The sequence below is a fragment of the Rhopilema esculentum genome, chromosome 4 (genome assembly GCF_057945365.1).
Source record: "Rhopilema esculentum isolate cy_ngs chromosome 4, ASM5794536v1, whole genome shotgun sequence".
NCBI classification, from domain to species: domain Eukaryota; kingdom Metazoa; phylum Cnidaria; class Scyphozoa; order Rhizostomeae; family Rhizostomatidae; genus Rhopilema; species Rhopilema esculentum.
In genome coordinates this window covers 4,705,426-4,726,323 of record NC_142818.1, presented here as the reverse complement: position 1 = coordinate 4,726,323, position 20,898 = coordinate 4,705,426, and the positions used below count along the sequence as shown (strand labels likewise).

The following is a 20,898-nucleotide window of genomic DNA, read 5'->3' as shown; positions in this document are numbered from 1 at the left end:
TATGCTAGTTGGATGTAAGGGAAGATCCCAGAAAGGCTAGCAAAATTATTTAGGATCATTCCTGTGCCATTATTAAAAAATTTACCAGTGAGATTTTGCCTTTATCTTTGAGTCAAACATGTTGAAGTGCAATGTCAAGATATCAAAGCAAAGAATAATTCATATCAGTGCAGGGGGGGGGGGGGTATCATTCAATTTGATTGCTTATATAATTATAAATACAGCTATCAACAGGCAGACATACAAAATTAAATAAACTCAGTTTAATTCAACTAGATGCTGAATATTCAGAGGCTTTGATTGACACAAGTTGGAAAGTGGGGGCAAGAGCAGATTTTGCAAAAAATGTTATTTTGTCTAGTAAAAAGTGGAGCCCTTCTACTCAGGGGCCTCAAAATTGCTGTTGTAAAACACAAGAAAGGAAATAAAGAACCATACATATATCTAAAAGTTTTTATATGGAAAACCATGTTCAAGAAAATAAAGGTATTGTGTAAATCTCAATAAACAAACATCTAATCCTCATTTGTGAGCATTTGTCTTGTCTTAGGCAAAAATTCATCAGTCTATAAGTTTTCAAAATAAAAGCTCTAGTCCAAGGTCCTTGATGATTCCATGGTGACTTTGTGGTGGAATAAAGGGGTCTCTTGGATTTCAGGTAAAGTTGAACTTTATTTGAACAAGGTATTTGGCCTTTACCTGTAATGGAATAATATTATATTGAGACCCTGAAGCGGCAAGCTTGTTCAATCCAAATCTTGAAAAAATGCAGTGTTTTAAAGATAAAAGGACATTCTAACTATATAATGGTTTGTAAATTTTGATAGAAAAGTGCATCAAAATTAAATCGTGTGACATGATTAGATTAGTACATGAAAATTTATGGCATTATTTTGTATTAACAGCCAAGGAATTTCACAGATGACTTAAAGCATGTTCTTCAATATAAGCATGCATAAAAATAATTCGAAAGGAAAGAGACTTGCCTGATTTTTGTTGTAGACAATAAACTCTAGAAAAAATGAATAGGAGATGTAAGATCTATTTGAGAAAAAAAAATTTATGACATTATCTGATGATGTGAAAAAATGAAAACCTCTACAAGCAAGCCAATCTTGCATAGAAGTCAGGGCCCTGGCTACTGGAAATGAAGTGTGACACTCCCTTGGAAAAAAAATCTCATTGTAAAAACGAGGAGTTTTTTACCATCTAGGGGTGCTGTGTCTGAAAATTTTCAGATTTGTCAGCAAATAAAGAATAGTTCAGCAACTTTGTCAGAAAATTGGATTGGAGCACCCCCTTGAGCACAATAGCTAGCTGTGGCCCTGATGGTAGTCTAATTATTATTTTCAAGAAATGAGAAAAGCATTTTGGTTCCACTTACCATTGTAATTAAGTGTATATCCATTTGGATTCACAACTCCAGTATCTTTAGGAGTGCCAAGTGGGACTATCGTACCATCAGGCCTTCAAAAAAGTAAAAAACATTTACAAGTTATATTCAATAAATTTGTTGACTAATTGCTGATCGCTTCACATAACAGTTGATAAATTATGGAACTCTTTTCAGGAAACCAAAATATATTCTAAAAAGACAAAAACTAAAACATTACTATATATTATGGTTTTTACTTTGAATAAATGAGTTTGTTTAAATTAGTTTTAAAAACTATGTAAGTACCAACGGTAAATAAATTGATGAGGATGATGATGAACTTACAACATATGTTGCTCATTGGGATCTGGAGCTGTCTTCCCCAAACCTTTGACACTGTTTATACCTTCAGGCAATTGGTCTGCCTCATAATCAGCAGCCAAAAGGTCTCTTGGCTTTCCTAAAGCAACCTGCAAAATATTAACAAAATAATACTGATGTAAAATCACTTTGTACCATAAGTAGATTGTTCCTTACTTCACTCTAGAATTTCTGTCATGCATAGAAATGCCATTATAGTATGATTTAGCATTCACTTTTGAAAAAACCTCCAAAAATAAGCCTGTCATTCTGTCTGATTTTGAAAAAATGTCAAAAGGTTGTCCATTTGACTAAAATATCTTCAGTGTTTTGGCATTAGTGAATGTAATGTAGCTTCCTAAAACTGAATTGCAATCTAAAAATAGCTGAAGGAGGCAATTTTCAGTTGGGGAATTTCAGTTTTCAGCTTCCATATCCTTTCTTTTTCAGCGTATATACTGTCCTTTTTTGCAAAGTTTCATGCAGTAGTGCCAAAGTATGGCCAAGATACGATAACGCTGTCTATAAAGGTGTGGAGAAAAGTACCCCAGTCTAAAAAGAGAAAAAGGGGGCAATTTTTAGTAAGGTTCTATATCTTATCTTTTGTACCGTATCAAACTGCACTTTGTTGCAAAGTTTTGTGCTATTGTACCTAATTACAGAAGAGATATCATAAACGAGGTTAGGGCCTTGGGAAAAAGTACCCCCTCCAGTTTAATAAAATCCAAAGGGGGCAATTTTCAGTTGGCGTCCATACCCTATCTTTTTCAGCGTATCAAACTGCACCTTTTTGTGAAATTTCATTTCACAAATCAAATTTTGCACAATTGTTTGACTAATAGCCCTGACAAAGAAATAAACATAATGTATCATATAAGATGCAAGGCAAAATTTTGAGCAAAGAAGATCTGAACAATTCTTCAAAATTCAAAAGAACCCAAAGCACAATAACCTATAATTGCAATAAAACCTTAGTCACTTAAATGGAGCAACAATTTTAATCTTGAAAAAAACGCTTTCTGTACCAGAAACTAAACTAAAATGACCCATTATACTATACTTTGTTACTATAAAAAATAACACATAACATATAAAAAATGACACAAAAATTAATAATGTTGATATCGTAAAGTAAGCTGATGGTTTTAAGAGACCAAATAATGCTGCCAATACCGAATAAGCAACGAGATATCTTATAATGCACTTGGTGCAGACAGTTTTAAGAGTAATCATAACACACCCCAGGACCTGTCGATATATGTCAACATTGAATCATCAGAGCACTTACTTCACTAAGCAATAGCAATCCAACTGGTCTTGACCGCGATGGATAGCAATAATTTGCACTTTTTGATGACATATCCGCAAAGTAAATTCCTTTACCAAACTAGGATTTGAAAAAAAAATTTCAAATTATTCTAATTTCTTTACTTGCAATAAAGTCTCATTTAGAGTCGTTAATCTGCAAAAGTATGCAAATGCCTTTTTCGCATTCTATAATTGGTTCAATCAACCAATTTATCTGACATTTGTTAGATAAAAAAAGATAGCCAAGCTGGTGTTTGCTGTTTCAGTCTTTATTACGACCCTGCATTATCCAAAAACTATCATCTTTGTTATCTTAAAACTATCGATCATACATAAACACTTTCTAATAATGTTATTGTTTCTTTAGTTATCTACCAAGCTAATGCTGTTAATTTGTCTATACTGTCCAAAATGTCAGATATTCCGACGACAAACTGCAAAAAAACATATTAAAGGCATAACATATTTGCACAAACATACCAGAACAGTCGGCATCAACTCTTCCCAATCGAATATTATCATTTGAAAGTGGAATAGTTACTCACCATGTATCCAGTGACTGGGGCCTCTGGTGGGGCGATTCGCAAACCTTGCTTTAAAATACCGACATAGTTTGTGAGTCGCGATCCATGCCAAAGAAGCATTCTGAAAAAATAAGTAGAATCTTAACAAATTTGATTGATGGATTATTAGTATGTTCAGACCATACATCAAACTTATCATCATATGACTCAGTGTGAATAAAAAATTCCAGGAAAAACTTTGTAGAAAACATACCCTTCCCCTATATTTTGTCTTTTTTATAGGTACTCTATAGCTATTCGCTAATCCGAATTCAAGATAATAACTCATCTCTAGTAACACAGAAACGTAAAATCAGTTGGGAAAACAATGTTTGCCATTCGATATTCCACGTGATCAATTCTTCTTAGCTGTAAAAATCAGTTATAGCTTAAAAAATCACTTATAGCTTTCGTAGCTTTTCAGAAATTTTGATATTTTTTAAAAACACTTCTAAGCATATGATGTTTTCAAAGACTGTAAGTTCACTTTAAAAAATCAAAACTGAAGTTCTGTTTGAATCTGATTAATCAGTTAGCAAAAACAATGTCACCATCGTATCCTTAGCTCAAACAGGCCAATTGAGTAAAAAAAGCAGGGTTACCTGTTCCCACAGTCATTAAAGTTCTCAATTTCTTCGTCTTTTTCAACCTTGAAAACTTCTTGAACTTCCATTTTATAGGTATTATGTGTTTTAGCATGAGTTTTTTGCAGGTATTTTTCAATAACCTATTACCAAAAAAGCAAAAATTATAAAACTTTGTTCTCTTTGATATGAATCTAAAAATGCATAATCTTTGATATGAGTCGAATGTTCGAAACCAAACAATATTTTACTAGATTAATCGGCTTAGCAGTCAGTTACAAAAACCAGTGTGACGATAATTAATGAAAACACGAGAGAGAATTTATAGCGTAAAAGTTCTGGCTTTATCTAACTTTCATTGCGTAAAAACGTTTCTACCTGTTTGGAACAATATACTGAAGCACCATTGATAATCTACAACAGTAGGACCAGTTCGGGTAGGATTTGTACAGAGATATACTGCTTGCATAGATAAATAGGATACATAGATAGCTCGCAGCGGTAGGGTGATTCAGGGGTGTAGTGACACCTATAATTTTGCCTTTCCCACGTCCTCCAAAAAGCCCAAGTTCAATGTCAGAAGCAAGAAGAACTGAAAAGAGCAGTAATGTGAACGCCATATACGGACTACAATGCAGAGGGGACCCTTGTCCAACCAACTGCCACTGTCTCAGTTAGAAGACTTTGTTGAAAAAACACGTTTTCGTTGGAGTGTCTTAAGTGGAAGAAACAAAAGGTCAAATGGGTGCAGTTACTTAAAAATGTGGAAAGCTCCTAACTCCCCTACCTCCTAACTAATAGTACATAACACTGGCTAAAACTATGATTGGTCTTTGTGGATAAAGGATAACTCAAGTCTATCCCAACACAAGTTTGCTGCTCTTTCTTGTAATTTTACAATTATTGATGTCCCAATTCTGATGCCCTGTTTGGCTCTCTCTGTCATTCATTAGAGATGGTGATGAAAAACATCGCAAACGACAGTGTATACAAGCAAAAAGTAATGACAAAAGGTTCAGTTGCCAAACACAGACAACCTTAAAAACGTCATCATCGTGATCCATTGGCTCAATTCCGCACTCCAATGCGTTGTAATGCCTGTCAATTGGGTTCAACATCATATCTTTATTTTCCTTTATAACCTTCAGAGCTATTTCAATATCACCCAGCGCCTGTGAAAATAATTTAATGACTGAGTGAACGTAAAATGTAGCAAAACAATTTTATCCACATTGAACGAGCAGTCATCTTCATGCAGCTTGTCAATCCTTTTATATCAAAACTTACTTTGAATAACCTCAATAGTTTTCATTTAGGTGCAACTAACCAAAATTAAAGGTAAATTGATAAAACTTTTTTATATTCATGATACTTCAAATCCATAGCGAGTAGAAAGTATTAAGAATAGCATGAATTTTTTGTAGGACCAAACGCCAAAACTAACTAAATAACTAAAAACGTGCTCTAAATACATACAATTTAAATGACATAAACAAATAATAAATTAAGTAAATTAATAAGCAAAAAAAAATAAACACAAATATTTAGACAGGATAACCTATAAGCTTAATAGCAATGCTGTTATCTAAAGGGTCCTGTTATGAAAGTAAAGTAAATGAAAGTAAACAAGTTACATTACATGTTCAATTTTTTCGTAAATAGAGAAGTATATGTCAATAGCTTCAATAGTAATAAAAAAAACTTCAAATGATTATACTAGTTTCTTTGTCCTTTAACGAAGTCATTAAAAAACACAGTCCTTTAAATATCTAAAACTTCCATTTGTTAACATAACTTTTGCTCGACAAGGCCCCAACGAATATCAGCTTTACGTAAAAAACTACTATCCAATACAATTAAAAACATAAATACTATTAAGAAAATATGTGAATGGAATCGAATGCGCGATAAAGTAAACCGTTTTATCCTCTGAAGAGTGCTAGACAAAAAGCTTCGGTATACTCAAATATTTGCTTTTTTAAACGGTTTTATTTTAAAAGAACAAAGAATTGTCTCATAAACATGCAAGTGCCCCGTTATTGAGTCGCAATTATCAAATTAATTTAGTTTTATATCTATGAGTGGAATAGATGTTAATATACTGGATATCTGATTAAGAAGAAACATAACTTCACCAACAATGGCTTTGAAAAAACGAATATTTTAAAACGGTGAAACAGTACTTTGAAATCTTTCCTTTTTTCAAAGCCATTTTTTGAATTCTTTGCAGCTTAAAAGTAATATGTGTTTGAAGAAAGGCAAGACAAATTTTTTTGGTGGTACAAAAATTAAAAATGGCTTTGAAAAAAAAACAGACATTTGAGTATACTGAAGCTTTTTGTCTGACACTCTTCAGAGCGTAAAACGTCAGAACATAGATCGAAAACTCTACGCTAGGAAATATAGCTAGGAAAGGCAAGATTATTTGCTTCAAGTGTCTCACTTTGCATTGCCGGTTTTATGAAGAGAAACAAGCCCTACCTCAAGTAACTGCAGTTTACTCTGGACTTCTTCTTTTGTTCTAATCAATGGAGGTCTTTGCATCCTAACACAAGACAAAACCTGTTGGACTTGATTCAGCACTTAACAAGAACTACAATCACTGCAAAAATTGCATGGAACATCCAATACTTTCCGCTGCTTTTTTCGATTTTTCATATGTTTTCCCGAATACTACTTTGCCCAGTCCCCCTTTCCCACAAAAAGAATGTTGATAGTCTAGAAAAATATCATACAAGCCAAAAAACGTACTTCATAACCTCTTTCTGTTTTCTATAGTAAACTAACATTGTTCCTAGGGAGAGAGGAGGATGGCTGAACTTGCCAGTGAAAACTATCATATAGTTTTTCAAAACTTTTGGCAGTGATTGTAGTTAGCTTTATCCAAACAAAGTTTGCTTTCATGTATATTATTTTGTTTCATTTACTTTTTCTGCAAGACTACCTGTAAAATTTCATTAGCGACTACTTTCGAGCTGATTTTCTTACTTTGAATTCAAAACACACAATTATATGAGGCAAACATAACTGAGAGAGCCTTTATTAAATAGAAGAAACACAGAGTCTTGAATTCTATATTTTGCATACTGTAAATCTTACAATTAGTTCCCCTTCGCCCCCACCTAAATTAGTAAGCCCCTAATGGGGTTAATTCGAGGATTTGCGGTATTCAATCTCAAAAAATCAGACTTTGATCTTTCCATAAGGTCAGCCTAAGCAAAATGACTTACAGTACTGTACATCTTTTACCATTCTATCTATCGATCATGAAAACAATTCTCGGCGAGAAGAAATGTTTAGCATTTTGCTTGATTACAAAATTTGAATCTACAAAAGCATGTGACTGCGATATTCTTGCCAGAGTGTTCTACTTACCCAAACACATGAGGTATTCGTGTGTAGAATTCATCACAGGCTTTGACAATTCCATCGCCAATCTTCTTCTGCCTGATGAATGATTCAATCTTTTTCAATGCTGCGTATCCAGCATTAATTTGCTCTTTCGTCAGTTTTCCTTTTAAAAAGAACGTACAAGATTATCACAGTCTTGTCATGTGCAAGAATTTATCTAGGTCTTTACACCTTTTATAGCTAGGTCTGCATCACGATGTATTGTTATTAATCACTAAAGAATAAGTCTTGTGGATAAATACAAAAGGATAAGTGCAAAAGAAACTAACATTTGATCCAAGACTTAAAACCTTAATCTACAATCATGTCAGGTAAAATGCAAACAATTTCAGGTTACCCAGCATTGTTATATGGGAATGAAAGTTAATTAAAGCCAGTTTGTCGCAACACTAGCTTGCTACTTTTTCGTGTAATTTCGAGTTTGGCCTAGCATTTTATAGTTCCCCAATTAGGTTAGCTCGTTTGCACAGGTCTTGAGGCCTTACCTAAAGGGGCTTTCTTTGCATCGTATTTCATTTCCAAGACAGCTTGTTCCATTTCTTCCACATTACAAATTAACTGTACCAATGCCTGGAACGGACAATAAAATGAACCGAATGTAAGAATGGCTGGGAAGGCTCGATATATGGCATCACGTTTTTGGATTGCATTATAGGTATGCATTCTAATGTAGGGAGAATATTTCTTTATTTAGCTTGCTTGAGCCAATTTTTGAGAGTTAAACTGATAAGTGTATGTTTTCTTCTAGAGTTGGGTTGGGCAAGAATTGAAAGAATATCAACATGAAAATTGTTCTTGAAAATCTGAAATCAATCTGAAAGTTATATGTGTAGGGTTGAAGCTTCAAAAGCAGTAAAAATCTGTTAAAAAAGCTTCTGGTTTGTGCTGATATCATGGCATCTCTACAAAAGGAAGTAACTCCAAACCTGAACTCGCTTGTCTAATTTGGAATCTGGCCTTTCTAGTTTTTCGATGGATTCTCCATCCACTTGGTCATCGTCATTCTAAAACATGGGCATATTTGAGATAAAATAACTCGTTTCCTAGCAAAAAAGCTGAAAAGTAAACATGGTTTCAAAATATTTTCGGAAGTGGCATTTCACAAGACTGGTGAAATGGGGGAAACAAGTTAGAAAGACGTTTTAAAATGCTATAATATTCTCAGTTAAATAAAGTGTATATTTCGTTAAGTTTTATACATTGTGATTATCAATAAAATATTTTTGAAAATTTTATCACTGCGAAAATTCAAATTCAGTGCTGCACATTAACCTCTCACCACTTCACAAATTGGTCATCACTGCACACAAAAAACAAAAAACTAGCATGGAAGAATGCATATCGGACTCCAAATATTAAAAAAAAATGACATTCAAATTAAGAAACTCTTAAGAAAAAACGAATAAAGGGAGTACTCAAATGGAGACCTTTTTCCTTTGTTTCCTAAAGAAATGATGAATCTACTAAACTAAGATATCTGTTCCGGGGAATTTTTTATCTTCGTATTTGCCAAAAATGGATCGCAGAATCGGAATCTTCATGTTCAAATTAGTCTGTGCCGAAAAATTCATGTTGTTTGAGCCGTCAGGCAGCGAATTACACTATCTTCAAAATTTAGCTTTTCTTGCCTATACATATCAATTGACGTTGTTGCTGTAGTGGGCTAGAATTTTTTCACTACAGCAGCAAATTCCGGTCAAATCTAAAGAAAAACTAAATATTCAAAACAAAGTAACTCGCGACCGAACAAACAACATTAAGTTCTCATTGTAAACTAATTTCAAGATGAAGATTTCAAATCTGAAGTCTATTTTTTGAGAAAGTTCTGTAGATAGCGAGATGCAGAATCGATTATATCAACCCGGAACGGTGATTGGTGGAAATTATGTGGAAATGAAGTTGAAACTAAAAAACAAAGTGAAATGCGGAAGTATAACTATAAAGGTGAACAAGATAAAATTAGGAGGGACGAAAACAAAAATTCAGGGGACACCCGGGATTGAACCAGGGACCTCTCGATCTGCAGTCGAATGCTCTACCACTGAGCTATATCCCCACGTTAAATGTACCGGAGGAACTGGTATATAATTATTTTCATGACTATTGTTTTCCTTAATCCTTGCGAAGAATTTCTATTCTCCTTTATCAAAAATTGTTTGAAGCTAACAATTAGTAAGGTGTGTAATTGTTTTCAATTGTTTGAAGCTAACAGTGAGTGCAAGGAAGAGAAAGTATTTTAGTGTGTGGTTTTAGAGACTTTCAGGTAGTTCAAAGTTACCCTCAAAACAGTACACCATTTGAAAACACCTGTGTTGCCCCCAAAACGCACCTAACACATTCCAAAAAATTTCATGAAACAAGTACCAAAATTGTTTTTCATCATTGAATTACCAATACAAAAATCTTGCCAATTGATGGATTCTAGTTGACGTCATCAATTTTGTATCTCGCTATCTGCGGATCTTTTTCGCAAATAGACTTCAGAATTGAAATCTTCATCATTAAATTAGTTTATTGTGGGCTTTTGTGTGCTGAACCTTTTATCTGACTAAAAAAATTTATAAATACATATTAATCAAAATAGTTTTCAACTTGTTTTAGAAGAGTTCATTGCCGATTTGCACGCTCGTCAGTGACTGAATGACAAAAAAAGAAAACAAACAAAATGTTTGAAACGAACGAAGGCGAAGAAAAAATTTAAAACAAATTAAAGAGAACAAAAACTTTAAAATAAAAAGAAACGAACAAAAAATTAAAGAAAGGAACAAGATGAATAAATAGTTTAAAACGAATAAACCAAACAAGAAGTTACAAATAAATAAAAACGAACAAAAAGATACTGAAATGAATAAAACGAACAAATACTTTGAAACGAATAGAAAAAGAGTCTGCACCGCAGTCCATTCTGACATATTGTACTGGATGTTTAAGAACTTGGTGAGCATTAAAGTCCCTTCATAGAACGATAAACTAGTGGCGTCGCCACGGGTTGGATTAGGTTGGGCATGTCCAGTTTTCCCAAAGGTCGATTTTCTAGAAATCCGTCGAAAAACATTTGGTCAAATTGATTTCGAATTTTGTTCCTTCAAAAACACCTGTTGTTTCCCAAGAAATGTCATTTACATGTGACGATCTAGATAACGTACATAAGCCCCCCCCCCCTGGAGTTTTCTCCTCGGGTTTGCAAGAATCTCAATGACCCCACTGGGTACTCTGACACATCAAGATGTCAAAAAAAGAAGATTTCAAAATGGTGTCAAATCTGTCCATTTTAAGCACGGTGAAAATATTTCTATCAATACCTGCAAGCTAGCTTCATAGTCCATTTTTAGTAAATCGTATTTCCCTTGGACTTTCTCAAAACAGTCCTTGTCTTCCCACTCATTTTTTGTCTTGTCAGAAAACCTGAAATGGAATGTAAACACCAGAACATTAAACAGTTTGGAGTCACATTTTTGTATGAGAATAAAATTAAGCTTTCAAATAAGCCATATTAGCAGATGCAGTATCAGAAGTCACCACCAAATGCAAGAAAACCTCTGAAAGAGAGCGTGGTGCATTTGAAATGTAAACTTTGAAGAAATATTGACAAGGTACCAAGTGTAAATATATTGATCTATGCCTCATTATTCGTATCCATCATTATTCTTGATCATTTCCTCCTTGCTGACTTATTTCTGATACATTGCCTTGCCACCATGTAGAATAACTGAGTCCGTTTATCAAAAAAACTTCTTTAAGCTTAGTCCAGAGTGGCATTTAATTAAACTAAAAAAATAATTACTAAGTAGACATAACAAAATTATACGTAAAATATTTACTTTTTAGTGAAAACATTCTTTGCCTCCAATAGGTTGCTTCCACACCGAACTAAATTTTTTTGGCCAACAACACCAACTACAAAATAGAGACTGATATCAAAAACAAAGTCAGGTTTCTAAAGGTCAACGAGCGATGTTATTAACACCATTTTTCAAACTTTGTTGAAAAACTTGATGATAATAAATGCATTGTTTCTTCTTTGAATAATTTCAACGACAATATAAACGTATCAAATGTTAGAGATGGGATTAATATTAATTTAAGTAGGGTTGGTGTCCGGATGAAGTCTACACGTTTATACTAGGGCCAGTGCAAATTAGTCACCACGGTAGGGCCTCCCAGTAGACTTTAAAACTGGTATACACTTTAATATCATAGCAAAAAATGTTCTTTCCTAAAAAGCGTTAATAAATTTGAATATTTCTAGTTTACTATACTGGTGAATTCATATTTTGAAGAAATATATGAGACAATATATTTAATGTTTACTACGCAAAGAAACTTCTTATTCTGAGTTCCCCCATCGTCTTTTCAGACTTTCAAGCCATCACTTTGACCAATAAACTTTCATTTATTCGGCAAATTTCCGTACTTACAAAGACAATGAAATCAAGCACATTCGAAATAATCTGACTAAAACTCAAAAAAGGGCGAGGACCTGAGAAAACTCGTATTTTGAAACGACTGCCAAAACAGACGAAAAATGATATCAGCAAAGGTTACCATTCCAAAGCCCTATTATTAGATAAGGAAATCACGACGGACCTCTTCCCCAACGGAACCAAACTGCATACTGTTTCGATTTATCATGTTCAAGGAGCTGGAGCAAATAGAATTTGTTGTTGTTGTTTCGCAAATTTGTCTGCAAAAGAAGGCGGTTTTAAATCATTAATGATACAAATGCTCGCAGAGGACTACGCAGTCTAATTTTCTTCGTCTATGATTTCGTGGAAAGAATACCTGATTATCTAAGAAAAAACCCTCTAGGTTATGACAGCGTAAAAGAAACACATCAAATACAAAACTGCCAGTGAACCAACTTCTATGGGGTTCTGGAAAAATGCTGCCAATCATTGTGCCTGGTTAGTGTTATTATATGCGGGGCTAATGCCGGGGGTTCGTGAAAATAAAGAACGGTTGTAGATCACTGGTTTTAGAACGATTAAAGCGAAATTTCTTTGTTCAAATCTCGGACTGTCAGTGTTAAATGTGGCTCAGGTTTTTAGGCTTTAGACTATAGGTACTTAGGCTAGCTATAGGCATTTATTATGAGTTTTTTTAGCAAAACAACGTTACCTGGTTTAACATTGCATCCCAAATATTGCCCCCTTCAGAAAAAACATGGAACTGCAAAAAAATAGGAACACTCTTATGGAACGAAACAAAAAACTTGGTTAATAGGAAAATCATAAAAAATATTTCCAGGGTCAAAGGATTTTGGTATTCTTCTTACAGGTCAAGTTTAGTTTGAAGCGGAAAAATCGAAAGCAAAGTATGGCACTGAAGAAAACATTTGAGAAGGTGCAAAAAGCATTGTTTTGCTAGCAGTTATATTGATATTTTGGATGTTTGGATGTTTCCATAACACAATATTAAGACTAACAAGCAAAACAAGCTATCGAATTAATTATAAGTTCAATGGAAAAATAGAAAACTTTGATAGGGCATAGGTGACGATGGTCAATACTTACCGTATTTTTAACTGGACATTCAACATCAACAGGGGCTTTGCCTTTCTTCACCAATGTTTTGCTTTGAATGCTTTCTATAAAAGATATAGAATGTACATTAAAACAAGCAAATAGTAACACTCTTTCATAGAATGCAATAAATACAACATAATACAAGTGCATGTATTTGCGCATCAGATTTCTGAAGCTTCATTACTTCACAGGTTGTTCATATTTTTCATCTCTGGGTGCCTTTTTTGTTCCTTCAATGATTCTCGAAATTCTTAGGGCCTCATGATGAATTTTTTTAATGTGAAAGCAGCCAAACAATTTAGGAACGATTCAAATCATTCTTAGTCATAAGTATTGTAAAAGCCTGGGGGACAATAACAACGCCAAGGGTAGGACACGCCCCCCCCCAGTTCTCGGCGGGCTCAATGTTCTATTAGGTCTAAAATCAATGAGAAATAGGAGGTTTTACATAAGTCTTAGTGATGTGATTCTGTGATTCTGAAACTGCATTTACGTTACCAAAAATCAGTCGAGAGTCCTCTCTATTAAATAAATTGATGTTCCATGTTGGTACAGTAAAAAGGGCGTTTTCTTACAGTAAAATGGGCGTGACTAAAATATCTTTATTTTACCCGCAACCCCCCCCCCCCCTCGCCCCCCACATTAACAACTTAGTGGCTGGTGCTGCCACTGCGAGGGGAAAAGCTTATTTCTTGAGTGTGGATGCTGATTTATAAGATTTGAATCAACAGGTTCAAGAAATACAATTTTTCTTATAGTAGTCTGCCATATAAGTTAGGGACAAAATTGGACATTTGCTTATATTACTAAAGAAAGCAACGTTTGCTTACATCAAGTTCTTAAATCTTTCATTGAGTTCTTTCTCATACAAAACGGGGGGCTAGATAGAAAGGAGGGGTTATTTTCATTTTTTGCTTCGAAAATAGGTTTAATAAAGAAGGGGCTAAATAGAGCGTTGGTAGCATTTCCAAGCAAATCATATCATATTCTTTTACCTTCACTACTCTTTTGAGGTATACTGTTCTCTTTTTTAATTGTTCCATTGGCCACACTTGTTTTAATTGATGTCTTTGATTGCTTCTGGGTACCTCTAGCACTTGACTTTCCTTCTTCATGATCACTTTCTTTACCTACAACAAAACATTTTTAACAAAATTTGACTTTTTTGCTTTAACTCTTTACTGTTTGACAAGGTGTTTTCAAGAAATAGAGTTCCTGAAACTTTTAAAGTAATTGTATCTTGTTCTAGCTTTCAATACAAGAAAACTTAGAGATAAGATTTAGCTTTATGTTTACCAAGGCCTTTTATGAAGAAATTATCTCAAGGGCAACAAACTGGCTGCATTGATCAGCTTATGAGTGCGATTTCCCATCTAGCATTATTTGTTAAACAAAGACAGTCAGGACCTGAGGGGAAAGTGAGGCATTATTTGCCAACAACTGCCTAACCTTTGATTTTCTTAAAATGTGTTTTCCCAAACTTTGCATCAGATGGGCCCCAAGACAACCCTTGAAGATGATGCTTTCCTTTACATGACAAAATTTTGAAAAAGTTTGGTTGCTATTGTAGAGATGTGAATTGAATAATAATGACAACAACAATAGTCACATTTGCCACAATCATTTTTCCCAAGTACATTTCTTTTCTCTTGCCAACGAGACATGTTTGGCAAGGAGGGTTTATAGCCTGCATCAATAATTTGGCAAGAGTGATGGCCAGGATGAGGATTGCTTGTCCATATGAAACGAAAAGGCTTGATTTGCCTTCAGCCATCAAGATTGTTATAGCAGCCACATATAATTGAATATATATTGTTCTCATTTAAAAACAACTTACCATCATCTTTTTCAACCACCTGTCTAATCTTCCGTCTTGCTTTACTGGATTTATTTGCTTGCTCCATTCTTTTGAAATTTAAAACATATGTGTTTCCCTTTGTTGCAAACTCAACCTGTTTCAAACCATATACTGTGGCAGCATAAATCAATCTTTGCACTGGCTGGTCATACAAGCACCACTTTCCTTTCTCATCTTGCCACTGCCAATTCACTAGGGCAAAAAACTTTTATTCATAAATGTAAAAAGATGGAGATGGTGTTTACTTTCTTATACATTAGGCTACTTCTAATCTTAAATTGGAGTGGTCACATTAAAGAAACATGACAGCTATAGAGCCAAGATGTTCAGAAATAGCTCAGTTCTTATAAGATAATTAACCACATCACACATAATATTACAAGTTGCCAAACAATGCTACTCCATTTTGTTGTGGTGTTTATCAAACTGTGAAATTATTGAGTTTCAGTTTCAGTTTCAGATTCATATTCAAAAATCTAACTACATACAAAATCTTTTAAAACTAAATACAATTTACTCAGAAAAATACAAATGATGAAATAAAAAAAATGAAAATGATAAACAATAGACTTAAAGGGGCAGTGTCACAAGGGACATCCTGCGTGGCAACACGCCAGTTTGCGAAAGTTGTTTGGGTGAAACACCCTGTGTTCAATAGGAAAACCAATATGGAATAAAACAATTTTTTCTATCTGTGCTCATCGAGCGAACCTTTTGCATTTGTTGATGTTTTATGAAAGGAAAAAAATAATAAAGGTTCTTTCTTTAGTCTTACCACCATATTTCTTTGGATAAAAGATTGCCATACGAAAAAACAAAGGCCACTTTTATGGCTAGGATTCCGCAACTCACAGCAGTTTATAGTAATTGGCCGAAATGACACCAAAAAACCTACCTTAACGATGAATATTATGAGCGAGAAACATTATTAAAGTTTGCTGGACAAATTTTAAGCAATCATTTTGTTGTAGAATGTCTAATTCCATCTGAATTCACCAAGACAAACGTAATATCTTTGTCATGATTGAATGAAGCTTCATTTCCTTAGCCTAGACAAAATTAACATACACTTGTCGTTTTGATTGTTGGTACATATGCTGAAATATAGCAATTGTCCATTCCATGTTCGGTAAATACGCTCAGAAAATACAATTTATCAAGCTTTTCGATGCACCAGAGCACCATCCGCCATTATCCCGATGTGCAAGTCAGGCTAAAAATGCACAATGTCCCATGTATTTGGTTTGATTACAAAACCGTGACACAGCCGCTTTAAACAAAGTTAATATAACAGAGATGGGACTATATGGGACTATATGAGAGTCTTCATACAGTCCCATTAATGGCGTTTCTTCTGTTTGACAAAAAGATAACACAAAAGATGAACAAGCATTCACAATGCAAATCTCACAACACAATGTTTCTTGGCTGGAATATTCATATATGTCATGTGACATTAAGATTTGATTAAAGATATATGGCAAAAACTTTTGAAATCCTATGCCTTTCATCTCATAGAGGTTAACTTTACTTCTTGTATATCAGTAACTTAAAAATTGAAATTTTGACACAAGATAAACTCACCAAAATTGGTTTCACTGTTGGGTTTAAGTCTTATCTGTCTTTCCCAGCATGATAATTTATTCCTTTGCACCATGCGAGAAAATATAGCTTCAAACTTAGTTCCATTATTCACAAATGGAGCTTTCAGCTTCCCTTCTTTGAAATTTTCACTTATTTCTTTGCAAAGGTCATCAGAGTATGCAGTCCATCTGTTTCCATCATCTTCCCATTCCCATATCAATTCTTTGTCCAGATCCTCCTTTTTGATTTTCTTTTTTAGTGTGTCTTCAGTGTCATCTGAAACAAAGGTTATGACATGTCTCTCAGATTAAAGTAACCAATCATAAGGTAAACCTAAGATGAATGTTCACAACTAACATTAAGAGCCTGTTCATACGGAGAAAATTTAACCTGCTTTTTTCAGGTGGTTTCGCAGGAATCTTGGCTAGCAGGGGAAATAATTATTGACCTTACATATGCAGACATTTTCCCTGCCTTGCCAGGATATTTTTAAAGCTATTCGAAATGATTGGTGTAGATTGCATAAGGATTGTGTATGTGCAAATGAAATCTGCTTATACAGGAATAAATTGGCCTTTTCAGGAAGTTCTCAGGAGAGATCTCGGCTAGCCGATTTGTGTTGTTATGTCTGCATATGTTGTTATGTTGAAATGGTTTCTTTGGAAAATGCACAAGTTGAACTATGTGAAGAAATGCACCAAAAGGCATTTGGTAGAACTTGAATTCTGTTCAATTTACAATGTTCCCTGTAAATAAATTTTTTGAAAAAGTTCAGCTTTTGGTGGCAACATTTTTTTTACTTTTGTTTTTACACGGCTTCAATAAAAACCACGATGCTATATTTAGATTACAGAAATTGTTGGCTATATTTTTCAGGACAAAAGCAATGCGAGTTAGAATCATTGCAGATATCTATGTATTTAGCTCAACTCTATTATCTAACTCCAATCATGAAATACGATACTGAAATTATTTGAAAAAGAGGGCCTAGTAAAGTATATCATTTGGGGCACTAACTTGAGAGTCTGATCCGCGGATAGGCCAGGATTCATGGCATGGAAACATCATCCAAACTTTATTTTCTAAATTGAACTTATAAGCGTAAAATTTATTTGAAAATAAAACAAAATCTTATTTACCCTCTACAGCTCTTTTTCGGCGAGATGCCATTTCAATTCAATATATGTATGTTTACGTTTTCACCACACAGTGCACTAATTCTAGGGACAGACTACACGATGTTTCCCGCGCATATTGTCACGTGATAGATAGCCTCGAAAACAAACTTTTGTTTCTTTTGGGCAACGATATAGAAGCGCCGAAGGCGCTAGATGTCTAACTCGGGGCAAATTTTTTTACTTCCGCCATTTTAAATAGTGGCAAAAAGCGAGCTGCAATAGGGTTCAGTATGGAAAATTGCTTGTTTTAATGAATGATTTTCTCGTGGCTCACAACTATTTCAGTGCCTTTTCTGATGCTCGTAGTTAGAGGAGATATAAATCAACAACACATAACAATTTTTTGGGGTTTTTAAAGAGAATTTTAAAAACCCCAAACGGGGGGAATATGGCAGTGGCTTGTCGTGTTTTTATGAGTTGAAAAAGTATGTGTTTGCAATTTTTATCTTCATATAGATTAGAAAAAACTTTTTAAGTCTATTACCTAATAATATAGACCATTTTAGATATATAATTCTTGAATTTTTCTGTCTGTCGTTTAGAACCTAATATGGCATGAGTAGGACATGGCGAATGTTTTTTATTTAGTTTGTCAAATTGAATTTGTAGAAGAGACCTTTCCTCTTGGTAAGGCCAAATTAGAAATCTTTGTCGTGAAAGTGTATACCGAAGGTATTTTATAGGTCTAAAGATACGGGGAAGGACGCATTGTGCTGAAGAATAATTACAAGCAACGAGTGTGGTCAGGGGCGGTCTGGCCCGGGTGGCAAAATGGCGATCGGGCCCTGTGTACAAAAAGATTTACGGGCCTTTCCGCGTTGGAGAAAATTTTTTAACTTAATGTCAAATACTTAATGCCCTAGACTGATTATATTGCGATTAAAGTCCCAATACATGCGCTTCAAACCACCCAAACCCTGGTTTCCGTTATTCCAGCCATGTGTTCAATTTTGCGTGTACCCTGGGCAGTGGCGGACTGGCAGGGACGCTAGGCTGCGATCGCAACCCGGGCCTTCTCAACTTCATAATAACGGGGCCCTCCGTAGATAAATTCGAGAAAATAAGAAAAGAAGATAAAATCCTTAGAAAGAAAACATTTCAGTATTGCTGACCAGGGGCGTTGTTAGAACACAGGGTTCCTATTCATTGCAGGACATCACATGACAATTGTATCATTGCGCTGCAATTGCATCGGCTTCTGTAAATTGTATTATAAGGGGTGGCTTTATACTTAGGTTCAGTCTTGCCGTAAGATTGTCGAACTCCGTGTACCTTGTCGCTAGCTTGCAGAATTGTGTTTGCCGTTACATTGTCGCTGTTAGCCGTGTAAGATATTTTTGGTCGTTTGCCGTGAACTGATGAATTAGAAGAAGTGTATAGAGAATTGGATAGCAGTTTTTGCCGTATTGATCGTGTACGTTTCTGCGAACGACCTACGAACCCACATTTGTATAACCCCCTTTTAAGTTGACACAAAGAGGAAGCAAAAGAGCAATAAGAGCCTTTTTTCAAGATTTCAAGTTCATAAAATGTCAGAATTGCTGGCATTTGCAAATTGCTACCAGCAGCTTATCGATCAAGTGAAAACAACAACTGGTGGAAATAGAGATCCTGAAAACAGATGATCTCAAGGAACAAGCTCTTAGAGAAGAAACATATGGAGAGGAAAACTGTGACTTTCAAGGTGGGGATTCACAAAGAGAGAAAAGACCCCAAAGTCGACATCGAAACACCCTTTATCAAAAGGGTAAAAGCTTGCCAACTGTGCATACCCTGCGCATTCAAAACTTTGTACCGACGCTCATTTTTATTCATTTTTATATATTTATATCTTTTATTATATTAAACAATTTTATAAGAATATGAGCATCAAAACTGGTCAAAAGTTGAGATCATATTAAAAACAAGCTAAGGCTGAGTTACTGTTTAATGCATTTTTTAACAACATTTTATCCCAAAACGAGGATTTTTAGCCATGTGTGGTTGCTTTTCTGTGAATATACAATCTTGTCGTCAAATGAAGGCTGTCTCACTCACTTTGTTGGCAAATAATGCCTGAACAGCTCCCAAGAGCGAAAAAGCTAGCAATCGCACTGCTCTGCTTACACCCTATTAATTTAAGAACAAATTAAGGACAATCCACCCCCGGATTTTTGCGAAAATTAAGAACAGCCAGCCCGAACCTAAATTTACTGGTTTTTATAAAGAAATTAGTGAATACAACATGCACCTGGCAGCATACCCTTCCCTCTACAACGTGTATAAATGCTTGATGACACTTAGCTTACTCAGCGCTTATTCAGATCTTGAAAGATTGTTCAGCGCTACTGATAATTTCAAAAGAAGAGAAAACTTTCCACTTGATTACGAGCAAGTCGTTGGCCAATTTGCTGATTCATTTGCACTTCTTCGAAAAGAGTTGAAATTTGAGAATTTAAATAAGTTTTGATCTTGATTCTTAACTCTACATGGGATTTTTAAGCCTGTTTACACGAGCGGAAAGGTATGGATTCAATTGGGTCCGAATTTACGAATTAAAGTCGATATACTGCTGCTGTTTGGCGTATTGCTTTATTATCAATTTTTATTGAATCAATCGTATTCCAAGCCACATTTTTAGTGGGTGTGGCTCAATTTTTCCCGCCACGCCCTAAACCGGGCCCTTGGGTTTTCTAGCCATCCTGCGATTTTGACGCCTGAAACCGCCCCTGGTTTCGAAGCTGCTTATATCTTGGCCATAGTGCTGGATCTCTCTCAGCCCGTCTCTTTGAAATTCTTGATGCTTGGAGAAATTCATGGTACATGTGCATGCCCCGTCTTAGCGGTCCTTTTTTTCAACGGGGCAGAGGTTGTTGGGTCTGTTTGAAGAAAGGTGATCTATTAACTAAAAGGTTTTATTAGGCTCTTTATCTTTATTTTAGTTATGTTAAGTGAGCTTCTGCTGGATGCCCAGAGCATGATAGGGCAACTGATAAATTATTACTGAATGTTTTATCTTCGACAAGATCAAATTACGAAATTTACAGCAATGCTAACATTTATAGGAGATGTTTTGTTTTTGGTTCTGGGAATTTCGATTCGTTTTAAGTTTTGATAAGAGAGTCTTTCCGATGGTTATACAATAATTACAATACATGAACTCTATATCGAAC

General features: G+C 34.8%; 1 protein-coding gene and 1 non-coding gene across 2 annotated transcripts; both read right to left on the bottom strand.

Moving 5' to 3' along the window:
* Nucleotides 1–468: 468 nt before the first annotated feature.
* LOC135690521 (poly [ADP-ribose] polymerase 2) lies at nt 469–17,842 on the bottom strand. Its single transcript, XM_065208107.2, has 21 exons — nt 17,708–17,842; nt 16,569–16,844; nt 14,964–15,176; nt 14,122–14,256; nt 13,115–13,188; nt 12,720–12,770; nt 12,189–12,285; nt 11,423–11,498; nt 10,904–11,006; nt 8,528–8,605; nt 8,087–8,171; nt 7,566–7,704; nt 6,672–6,735; nt 5,228–5,362; nt 4,209–4,333; nt 3,589–3,688; nt 3,024–3,122; nt 1,721–1,845; nt 1,385–1,467; nt 987–1,012; nt 469–699 (listed from the first exon to the last, which is right to left on the bottom strand). The coding sequence occupies exons 1-21, from the start codon at nt 17,736–17,738 to the stop codon at nt 655–657; spliced, it is 2,160 nt and encodes a 719-aa protein (XP_065064179.2). The 5' UTR covers nt 17,739–17,842; the 3' UTR covers nt 469–654.
* Trnac-gca (transfer RNA cysteine (anticodon GCA)) lies at nt 9,586–9,657 on the bottom strand. Its single transcript has one exon. It is a non-coding gene; the product is annotated as a tRNA-Cys (tRNA).
* Nucleotides 17,843–20,898: the final 3,056 nt, after the last annotated feature.